Raw genomic sequence first — 12,289 nt, 5'->3', positions numbered from 1 at the left:
CTGAAGTTCTGGTAAACACGAGCTGAGTGTCGCCGATCATATAGGCCGGGAGCCAGGTCCACTCCTCAGGATGTTTTTTGCTACCTTTTTTTCACTATTATTTCCTATTATCTTATACCTTGGGCCATCACAAGTTGATAATGACCACCCCCAACTCTGCCCCGTTTGGTCTCAGGGGCCAAAAAACACCCTTTTTGGGAAAAGCTTTTGGCGGAATGATGTAATTGTGAATATAAAGGTACTGCAGCTACATAAATGGCCATATAACACTAACATTTTGCATGGTGTATCCTGACACATAGGGGAAACTAGCAGAGAAAGATTCTGGGCATTTTTGCCTTTTTTCTGTCAAATATCACCCTCAACATACCCTAAAAGACTAAAAAATGACTCATTTTCAAGCATTTTATTATATACATCACTGCCTCAAATGTACATGAAAAACTTCCCAAGTTTATAAGCTTCAATTTAAGTCCAAGATGACCTTTCTATCTAGAGGATTATAGCTGGTATAACCAAAGTTCTCCACTGTACCTCAAATCGGAGAAAACAGAACTTTCTAGCATTACCATTCCATATTGGATTAAGCATAATTTTTACATATGAACAATGTCTTAAACAAGAGTTGAGACTTGACTTATGTACTGCTGTACTATATGAAATGAATTGCATGAAAAGTGAGCAATGTTATGCCCCTAGGTCAGGGCTATTCAATTAGCTTCATTCGAGGGCCGAATTATTAAATCGAAATGTTGAGGAGGGCCGGTGGGTTTAGCTTATTTATTGAAACATTATTTATTACTTATTGAAACATAACAGTATCAATAAATAAGCTAAAGTAAACCTAAAAAAGTATTGTATTTACTTGGAAATGTGGTACCCAACAGTATGCAGATTTATGAGTATTTAATAAATAACTTATTTACAGCTATGTACAAAAACTATGAATTATACAAGATCATAGCTATTGGTAAGAATTATTTTATTTATAATTATTATAGGCTTAAATGAAAATATTCTAACAGTGAGACTTGATAACCACAAGTAAAACCATACATGGTTACTCACTCACTACCACTGTATAACAAAATGCCTAAACACAGGTAAAAACTATACACAAAATGAATTGTATATTCCTCTACCAACCTAATTAATCTACTGCAATATAGGCCTAAATGACTATAAGTTAGTATTCAGTATAAATATTCCACATTTCTGCACAAACCATAGTAAATTACTACAGTAAAATTCATGGTAAATGTAAAGGTGGTGATTAGGGGATTTAAAGTCTTCTAACTTCGTTCATGGCACAATGTTTCTGCTGTTTACCTCATCAGTCGTGTTGGGAATGTTGAGGCTGTTTCATCTGATTTAAAACTAGTTAAATCATCGAGTGATTTGTGGTTTGTAACAGAGGTGTGTCGAATTGAACCACTTCTCACTGGATGTCACAATGCTGTTTAATAATAGTGTCCAGGGGCCTCATTTATAAAACTTTGCGTAGGATTTGCGTCAGAAGTGGCGTACGGATGAAACATAGGACGTGCGTACGCACAGAAATATTCGGATTTATAAAACCCTGCGCACGCACATCCTACGCAGTTTTCCCTTAATAAATCACAATCAATTCTAAATGTAGCGCAGCTTTTGCGGCTTCATGTCACGCCCATAGTTGCCCATAAATAGTCCGTGAAACGCCCACAAGTTAATATTCATCGATTGCGAAATCATGGCAAACACAGAGGAAAACCAAGAACCGTAACTTCACTCACGCGCAAGCGTGAAGCGCATGATCAGCCATTGTGCATCATTACGCATTGTGATGGCATCATGGCATTTTATTACCATCCATTTGATTGCATCTGACAAGCTACAGATGTGTTATGAGGATGAATTGCATAACATGCTAATATTATTGCAGAACATATTTATATCTTTTTGCAAATATGTGTTAATTTGCATTTCTGTTGTAATCTTCGTTTGTTTTTGTTTGTTTTACACTGCAGATCGTTGTGCAGATCGACACAAACGGGTGTTCGTGTAGGCTGTTAATTGTAAGACTTGCTTTGTGAAGTCTTCATGTTATTTATGAGAGGAAGTATTGCCATTTCTTTTACACAACGGTCTACAGTTTCACACACTTTCACGTGTTTCTTCCATCTGCCGATGGTGTCGCCATTTCTCATTTCACCCGTTTTTGTGCGTACACCTGGGTCAGAGTTTGCGTGAAGGACCGCACATTTTCCCGTCAAGTTTGCTTTTTATAAATACCAATTATTGCGTAGAGAGCGGCGTACGCAACGTTTATAAATGAGGCCCCAGGACCGGGAGTAAACGCAACTCCTCTAAGCTTGCGTTCCTTTATCCACTGGGCGGTGCTGCGTAGTTCAAAGTAAACTAAACTGCGAGTTGAACTGAAACTAAACTGAAAACAGCGCTATTTGTTCTATATTTGTTGTTACTGACCGAGAAACAGCTTCAGATGATTCAGTGACAGAGTGGTCCGAACGAATCTGAATCGCTTCAGACCATAATGCAAGCGCATTTAGCCAATTCATGGAACCAATTCAACCAAAGATCGAACAAAAGATTTGCACCATTCACAAATGATTGGTATCGCTGGTTCAGTCGACAGAAATACGGGACACACATAATAACTGCTGAAATATTCGGACTGAAAACGTTTCTCAGGTTAGTCGGAGCGTTCATGGTATGCACAGTGCGTATAGACGTACAGCTGCATGCGCCACTACAGCCACTCGCATATCTAACCAAATGTAGCCTCACTGCCAGGAAAAGAGGTGGAGGGAGGTTGGAGTGCCTTTCGGACAGATAGAGATAATTGGCGGGCCGTATGTGGCCCACAGGCTGCCAACTGAATAGCCCTGCCCTAGGTGGACTGGGGTCAGGGTGCAACATAGGGTACATTCACACAAAATCAATTAGCCAAATGTGAGATTTATTAAAGTCCACAAAGTCCTCACAACACAAGGAATAAAGATGACCCTAGCGTGCAGTCTGTTATCAAAAAGCCAACCTTCAATAGAGTAAACATTAGTAACCTTCTGTACAGGTAAACATTGTTTACAGCCAAATGGCGAAACGTCTCGGTTACATATGGTAACCCTCGTTCCCTGAGGGAGGGAACGGAGACGTACGTCGTGACCGACTGATAGGAATCTCGCTAGAGAGGCCAATCTACTTCGAGTAAAACTAAAACGAGCCAATACACACTGGCATGCAGTCATTTGCATCAACTGTTAAGCCTCGCAGCCCAGGTATATAATGAGCAGCAGGTGCGAGGTGAGCTCCTTTTTTGCTGAGGAGCCAAGCCTGGTAAGCTGGCTGTCCCCGTGGGCAGTAGCAGATGTGATGATGGGATGTACGTCTCCGTTCCCTCCCTCAGGGAACGAGGGTTACCATATGTAACCAAGACGTTCCCTTATCGGTCGGTCACTCTCAACGTATGTCTTGACCGGCTGATAGGAATCCCTACCAAAGCGCCACAGCTGCTGCACCCCATCCAGTGCCCGGTGTAAGCCTGTACCCCTTCTTGCCTGGACGGACGATAGGAAAGGGCTTACACAGAGCGTATCCATCACTGTTGTTCCATGATAACCCATACAGTGAGATTATTGGATAAAACTGGGAAAGCGTGCCCATTCTATGGAAGGGGAATGCTGCGGAAGCCACTTTCTTCAAGGGAGTTATGTGGAAAAATGCATATGGACTAGCCCGAAGGTTGTACTGCATGTACTGCTGGGGTCTCAGTACAACATGGTTGTCACCCGGCCCGAACTCTAGGCACGATTCGTCGACCGAAAATGCTTGCAGGCCCCCTACCCTATTGATAGAGGCCAGTGCAATCAGCAGCAAAATCTTCAAAGAGAGAAGCTTTAAGTCTGCTGACTTCAAAGGCTTAAAGGGAGCATCCTGAAGAGCTTGAAGCACCAGGGAAAGGTCCCAAGAGGGTATGGAGGGGGGACGAGGAGGGTTTAACCTTCTCGCCCCCCTAAGGAACCTGACGACCAGTTCGTGCTTTCCATAGATAGCACATAGATGGCAACTGATTTGCCATCTATGTGGTCGTGATAAGCTGAAATAACAGCAGCATGTACTTTGAGGGTGGATAGAGACAGCCTTCGCTCCAACACTTGCTGCAAGAAGGAAAGCACGGACCCTATTGAACATCTTCGGGGGTCCTCTCAGCGAGAAGAAAACCACTTGACGAACAGGTTCCACTTCAAGGCACACGTCTCGTGGACGGCGCCCGTGCAGAAGTGATGGTGTTAAGTACCTCTGGGGGTAAGTCACCTAGAACCAGAGATGGAGTTTCCAGAGGTCTGGACGCGGGTGCCATAGGGTGCCCTGTCTCTGAGTCAGAAGATCCTTCCTCAGAGGAATGGGAGGGACTGTCACGAGGAGCATGATTTCTGGGAACCAGGTCCGGGTGGGCCAATAGGGGGCCACCAGAAGGACCTGCTCCTCGTCCTCCCTGACTTTGCACAGGGTCCTACCTTTGAAGGTGTTCAAGCAGTTCAGCACCGACTGAGCGCGTTTGCTCTGTGAGGCGTGCTGTCTGTGCGACTGAATCCAACTCCATACCAAGAAAAGAGATCCTCTGCATGGGGGCGAGTTTGCTCTTCTCCCAGTTGGCCGGAATACGCAACTGGCTGAGGTGCCTGAGCACAAGGTCCCTGTGTTCGCATAACTGATCTCGAGAGTGTGCTAATATGAGTCAGTCATCGAAATAGTTCAGGATGTGCACGCCCTGTTCTCTCATGGGAACAAGGGTCCCCTCCGTGACTTTTGTGAAGACACGGGGAGACAGGGACAGCCCGAAGGGCAGGACCTTGTACTGATATGCTCGACCCTCGAACGCAAAGCGCAGAAATGGCCTGTGTCGAGGAAGAATCAAGACATGAAAGTATGCGTCCTTCAGGTCGATCGCTGCAAACCAATCTTGGGGACGGATGCATTCGAAAATGCGTTTCTGCATGAGCATTTTGAACCCACCACATTTCTTGGGTACAATAAAGTAGGGACTGTAGTGCCCTGACTTCATATCGGCTGGAGGGACTGGCTCTATCGCGTCCTAGTAGGACTGCGATCTCTGCTCGCAAGATATGGGCATCAGCTGCTCTCACTGTAGTGGAGTGGATGGCCCGATCCATCTCCGGGTCGCCCGTCCTAGGGCTGCTTGCTCTTGGCTTTCCGCCCTGCTTGGCAGGGGCCTGGGACGGGTGGGGGGGGGCCTGCCTGCGACTGGCTCCTTGGCTCCGCTTAGGTGGAGGCTGCTGCTGCGGCGCGGGAGTGAGGGCAGACACAGAAGGCCGCCCCGGCGACGAGCAGGCTGAGGGGCTGTGGGCAATGGGGTGGAGGCAGCAGCTGACTGCCGCGGCAGAATGTGCTTGATGGTCTCAGTCTGCTTTTCAGCCAGTTTCTGCTGGGCAAAGTTCTCGACCACGTTGCCTTTGAGTGCTCTCAAGCGCACCTTACCAGCTGTAAGAACAGCTTTTTTTTGCTCAAGTCAAAACAAAAGCAAAAAGAAAAGAAAGAGAGAGAAAAAAGACCGCTCACGCTGCTGTGCTGTCACCCGCACCAGTGTGGAGAGGTCCGAAGAAGAAGAAGCTCGCTCAGATTCACAATCTCCTTGAAGGTATGTAGAACACATCGAAGTGCTTGGCTCCAAAAACTGATGAAATCCATACAAATATAGATGAAGATGAGGAAAATGATGATTGAGAGTTTATATTCTACACTAATACAACACACTAACATGACCAGTCGTCGAAGTACAGCATGGATAAGCAGCAAAAAGATCTAAGAACCAAATAAATGTTTTCTATTTTATGTTTGAGCTGTATTTTAGTTTTGCCATTTGGCTGTAAAGAATGTTTACCTGTACAGAAGGTTACTAACGTTTACTCTATTGAAGGTTGTTTTTTTGATAACAGACTACACACTAGAGTCATCTTTATTCCTTGTGTTGCGAGGACTTTGTGGACTTATGGAACCCATAAGGAATGGTAATGCTTGAAAGTTCTGTTTTCTCCGATTTGAGGTACAGTGGAGAACTTTGGTTATACCAGCTATAATCCTCTAGATAGAAAGGTCATCTTGGACTTAAATTGAAGCTTATAAACTTGGGAAGTTTTTCATGTACATTTGAGGCAGTGATGTATATAATAAAATGCTTGAAAATTATCACTTTTGATGACAATTTGTCAGGCGGACAGCCATTTTTTAGTCTTTTGGGGTATGTTGAGGGTGATATTTGACAGAAAAAAGGCAGAAATGCCCAGAATCTTTCTCTGCTAGTTTCCCCTATGTGTCAGGATACACCATGCAAAATTTTAGGGTTATGTGGCCATTTATGTAGCTGCAGTACCTTTATATTCACAATTACATCATTCCGCCAAAAGCTTTTCCCAAAAAGGGTGTTTTTTGGCCCCTGAGACCAAACGGGGCCGAGTTGGGGGTGGTCATTATCAACTTGTGATGGCCCAAGGTATAAGATAATAGGAAATAATAGTGAAAAAAGGTAGCAAAAACATCCTGAGGAGTGGACCTGGCTCCCGGCCTAATAGAAGAACTTGTAGGATTTCTTTGCAGCTTAATTCTTCATCTCCACGGCTTTATAATCAATGGGTTGAGGCTGTTGTTTTTCCTCAAGCATTGGCAGGTTCGTTCGGATCTGTCGACCTGTCATTATCTGGGCCGGGCTTAGGCCAGTTGCTGTAATGCGCTTTTTTCACTCCTCCTCTCACTGCAGCCGCCTACTCTCGCATACATTTCAGGCGAGGCAAGGCGCATCTCAAACAAGCCTAATGATGGGACGCGCGTTTGTTTTCATGGTGCAAAAGTTCCAGTGCATCTTTCCCTGCGATGCTGCCAGGGCTAGACTCTAAACTATGTGTGTGTAGCACAGTAGCAACCATTCAACTGGAGAATGTTGGACTTCGGCCTTGTACACCAATGCAGGTTTCGTCTTGCGGTCGCGATGACTTTTCTATCACTTCAGAGGTGTGTGTGTGTGTGTGTGTGTGTGTCTAAAATGTAACCCTGACCGTTTTTGCCTTTTGTTAAATAATCACTCATTATTAAAATGTAGATATTTCGATAATACCTCAATTGTATGGAACGTATGCTTAATTTGTGCAAATGTCTATGTCACTGTCCATCTTTATTATGTGGGTTTAGGGGGCGCGTAGATCTAGGCTATGTACAGAACGTTTTCTTTTAAGGCGGAAAATGTATTATTTTCAAATATATGCATTTATAGTGTGTATATAAACAAATATATATTTTATAATGACATAATTATACATATGCATGTACATTTATATGTTTTAAATTTTGAATTATGATAACTGTAGGCTAATATATGTAGCAGGGCATTCGGTTACTTTTGAAAGGACAAACATAAGGTGTCAGTGTATTTCATTAGACTTTAACTTTGTCAGCTATAAAAAAAAATCTAGCATTTCTTCACGTTTTACCACTGATTTTTAGTGACAGTCGATATGCATGGGCCACTGGCGATGACAGTTTCCCCCCCCTCCCCTCTCCTCTCCCCTGCCATGCCATACCACACCCACTCCCCTCCCTTCTTCTCACAGCCACCATGCCCATTTAAGTTGCATTTTTCAAAAAGATTGTGAGCTAGACTTGAGCTGAAAGAGGGGGGTTTCATGACCCTTTAAAGCTGTAATATTTTTGTAATAAAATAACCAAAAATCACTTGCAAAGTGTGATCTATTTCCTGCAGTTGTGTACTTCCAGTATTCCTAAAGTTTCCCAAAGATTTTTAATTTCAGAGAAATTCCAATTGTAAATAATGGCTCGTCCATGTTTACTTGTCGCCTGTCAATGATATAATATCCGCGTTATCCCTGGTTTCCGGGCGACAACTGCATTACGTCTAGCGGCACGCTCATTGAGTTGTTTCGTTGAAACATTATGGACCATGGCAAGCAGACTTTGGGACAAAAGGACTAAAACTGGGATCTAAAAGGACTAAAACTAGAACTAGGAAACTAGGAACGGACCGATCGGAGCTGCGGGAGTGTTTGGAGAGCATACGACTCCTTGTGCTTTTGGATCGCTTTCGCAGTGCTTTGATGTCATGAGCCGATCGGTCTGCGAGAAGCCGAACCATCTCGAACAAGCCTGGTGTGTTTGTGTTTGCCGCTGCCACGCTAGCGTTGCTGGGCAACATGAGATGTATACAGTGACCTTGTGGAAAGGCAAACCGGATCTTAGAGAGCTCTTCAGTCGAACCAACTCCTGACTGGCAATAGCTCTGGCTCTGAACTGGCACCCGGTTCATGCTGGTGGAAAAGGGGTATGTGTGAGTATTAATTCAGCACTTGCGGGTAGATCGGTAGAATGAAATGTCCTTATTCCTTTATATCCGCGGGACTCGCATGTGGCACTGATATCTGTCTCTCATTAGCAATCGCGACCTATTTCATACCACAGTCATGTTAAAAACATCAATGTATTCAATCATCCATAAACATTTTTAGATCCTTCGGCATGACGACAAGTTCCATAATTCCGCTTATGCGTCATCAACCTACACTTTTGTTATTGTAAGAGGTTATCAAGCCTGGTTAGTACCTGGATGGGAGACCTCCTGAGAAAACCAGGTTGCTGCTGGAAGAGGTGTCAGTGAGGCCAGCAGGGGGTGCTCACCCTTGGTCTATGTGGGATCTAATGCCCCAGTGTAGTGATCGGGACACTATACTGTCAAAGAGCACCATCCTTCCAATGAGACGTTAAACCGAGGTCCTGACTCTCTGTTGTCATTAAAAATCCCAGGATGTCCTTCAAAAAAGAGTAGGGGTGCAATGGCCAAATTTGCCCCTTGGCCTCTGTCCATCATGGCCTCCTAATCATCCCCATATACTGATTGGCTTCATCACTGTCTCCTCTCCACCATTAAGCTGGTGTGTGGTGGGCGTTCTGGCCCAAAATGGCTGCCGTCGCATCATCCAGGTGGATGCTGCAAATTGGTGGTGGTTGAGGATATTCCCCCTTCCATGTAAAGCGCTTTGCAGAAAAGCGCTATATAAATGTAACAAATTATTATTATTATTATTATTATTAAAATGTAGATGCAGAATATAACGCTTTAAAATATGGACACAATTTAAGTTCATTTACAGTGTTTAGAGAAAACAGACAGATTTTTTTTTTACAATATGGTTACCATTTTAAATTTTCCTCTTATTGAATTTTTGTTAGCCTATTTGTTGTTGCATGTGTTGTAGTTCCATTTGTAATATGTTGTAGAGTTCATTAAGATATCTGATATTCAAATTTCATAAAATTTCATGTCAACATAACATGTTCTAGTTGTTTTGAACTTTACACATGCATTGAGTGAACTGATGAGTATTACTCATCATAGCCTATCTATGTGCTTTTGGGTCTGTTAAATTATGCTGTGGAATATGTTTGTGTGATGTGTTAATAAATCATGTGTTTTTAAGATCCAGGATCATTTTTGATAAATTAGGGATGGGTCACATTGCCTGAAAAGAAATTTGTCTGGAGTGCATGATCTCAAAATGTTTATTGGTATATACCTTGCAAATAACACATATCAACTGTATTCAAAAAGAAATATTAAAGTCGGACCTTAAAGTTAACAAAAGTAATAAAAAGAAATAAACATCTAGGTACTGTATCTAAATGACAAGTGTCCCACCTTACCTGCATTCAATCTACTAAAAGGGGATTTTAACATCGATGCCATAGAAGAACCATTCCCTCAGAAATGTTTACTTCTGCCTTCAAAGACAATTAAATAACAGTCCACTTGCATGTGTAATATAGGCTTGTCAGGCTTGGTACATCAGATTCTGTAGAAATGGTTTCTTGAAAAAGAAGAACTGTCAGCTATTCACGTATGTGAGATTAATATCTGCTATAAGAAGTGGTGTCAAGCATGAACGTCAAGTGGAATTGTACACTAAGAATTAATTAGTCACAATTGACCACCAAATGAAGAGAAGAGAAATCTATTAGTAGTAGTACTTTTAATAAACACAAAACAATGGCGATAATCTACAATGGAGAACACATTGTGCAATGCAAGACAAAAAACTGAATAAACTGAGTGCTATATATAAACAGGCAAACAAAGGGAGCTAAATGAAACACAGGTGAACTTAATTAGTGACAGATTATCATGGTTAACTTGTAGCTCAACGTGAGTTCCTAAAAGAGCAGCCAAAAGTGTGATTGCAAAGGAACATTCTCTCAACCCCAGGTCAGGACTGCACACGGATTAAGCGTTGTAGTATTTTTGTGACTGCAATATTCAGGCTCCACAGGCTTGAGGACAACTTTTCAGCTATACGGTAATGCACCTTTGCTGTTTTAGGCTTGTGTTTTTTTTTTTCTCCATTCCATTTTTATAGATGTTGTGTTTTATTTTACCTGTCCTTGTGAAAAATATCAGAATCAGAAAATATTAACTTTATATTTAATATTGAATAACATGTAGGCTACAACAGATCAAATTAAGTGTACTTCTTTAAAGCACAACAAAAATATTTTTAAAACATAATATACTTTAAAGTAAAACTCTTCGTTTGACATTACTTTTTTTAAAGTGTACATGTACTTAATGTCATTCCTACCAGCAGAAGTGCTATGATAGCCACCAGAGGGCACTTCTCCCTAGACCTTTTCCATTTCCATAAACCTTTGCCTGGACTCATTTTAGTGTGATTACATTCACCTGTATGTCATTGGTTGGTTAATGTTTGTGTGTGTATATATCATAGGCATTTTGCCTGGCAGGTGTGACACTTATGAAAGTGCATGGTGTGTACACTTAAGTGGCTTTTTATAATTCATCAGTGTTATTGTCTGCAAGTGGACCTAAAGGTTTTTTTATTTTTATTATTATTGTACTTTCAAGATACTACAGGTACACATCCAATACCAATAAGCACATTTCTTTCACAAGGATACATAGCAATTCAAAAATTATAGAGTTTTCCAGACAGCAACATAGTGTCGGCCCAGATCCGGCCCACATCTGGTACACGTGGATTACACACGGCCCAGATGTGGGCCGACACTATGTTGCTGGTTCTTATATGGTTTTCGGTTGCAAACTAATCTGGTTGTGCTATTTTACCTAATGCAACTTCCATTCTCAAAGCTTTGACCTTTTATCAAAAATATTACATTCTTAAACCAAACGGCATGATTTCACTGAATCCACTCTTCATTGTAGGCTTTAAAGATCAACATGGAGAAAATCATCCTAATATTCCCTCTGATATTGCTGGTGCTGCATATACAAGGAGGAGAGTTCTCCAAAAATCAAGTTTGTTTGCCTGCCGAAGCTCCACAGCCGGAAGTCGTGGAGTTCGACAACACAATCTATGCCACTTGTGAAGTAACTCCCAGCCCCAATTTGCCACGTAACCAGCCAAAGATCTTTGGACAAATCCTCTTCAAGCAGGTCTTCCCCAATGGAGATTTAGAAGTGAAAATCAACCTCCGTGGTTTGCCTGCCAACGATCATGAAGAGCGTGCCATGCACATCCATCAGTATGGAGACCTCAGTCAAGGCAGCAGCACTGTTGGTCCTCATTATAATCCAAACGGCGTTGACCACCCTCATCATCCTGGAGACCTGGGCAACTTTGCTTCCGAGAAAGGAGTTATAAGGCAGTTCCTGACGCTTCCAGACGCCAAGCTTTTTGGGCCTTATTCCATTCTGGGACGTGCGGTGGTGGTTCATGAGGAGGAGGATGATCTGGGAATGGGTTCAGATGAGGAGAGTAAACTCAGTGGGAATGCTGGAGAGATAATTGCTCTCGGTGTGATTGGTATTACTACTCCAAGTCTGTGGCAGAAGACTGAAGCGCTCCCCAAGAAAACATGTGGAGGAAGACACTGAGAGTCAAAGATGGAGTCGGATATGGTGGAAGGGCAGATTCAAATGGGATAATCATGATTTTTTCCTTGTGTATTCTTTGTATGTGTCCTACATTAAAGTACATTTCACAACCTGAACATTCCCATGTGTTTTTTTTTTTTTTTTTTTTTTTTTTTCTGGTCTCTTCAGACGCTTTTTGGCCATAGCTTCCAAGAGAGGACACCCTTATTGTTGAAGGTAGACATAACCTCTGACATAAGATTTTATTTTCTAAATTATAAGGTTTCTAGCTAGATTTAAACAAATGGGTATATTATTCTGACAGTTTGTTACTACAGTTAACAGGGAATCAAAATGCAAAAAAAAAAAAATATATAT

The 12,289-nt window shown here is 42.3% G+C and overlaps 1 protein-coding gene across 1 annotated transcript; it reads left to right on the top strand.

The window, feature by feature from the left end:
* The first annotated feature begins 10,258 nt into the window (after positions 1-10,258).
* Positions 10,259-12,072, top strand: LOC311087107 (extracellular superoxide dismutase [Cu-Zn]-like). The gene is made up of 2 exons (XM_084120351.1): positions 10,259-10,373; positions 11,261-12,072. Exon 2 carries the CDS (start codon positions 11,276-11,278, stop codon positions 11,930-11,932), a length of 657 nt encoding a protein of 218 aa, XP_083976477.1. The 5' UTR covers positions 10,259-10,373; positions 11,261-11,275; the 3' UTR covers positions 11,933-12,072.
* The last annotated feature ends 217 nt before the right edge of the window (positions 12,073-12,289 follow it).

The sequence above is a fragment of the Abramis brama genome (assembly GCF_963993115.1).
Source record: "Abramis brama genome assembly, chromosome: 7".
In the NCBI taxonomy this organism is placed as follows: domain Eukaryota; kingdom Metazoa; phylum Chordata; class Actinopteri; order Cypriniformes; family Leuciscidae; genus Abramis; species Abramis brama.
Note: the sequence above shows the minus strand (reverse complement) of the source record. Positions and strands in the feature narration are given on the sequence as shown.

What these genes read in the sequence shown, in the direction of transcription:
- LOC311087107 (XM_084120351.1), top strand. Translation starts at nt 11,276, where the DNA reads ATGGAGAAAATCATCCTAATATTCCCTCTGATATTGCTGGTGCTGCAT.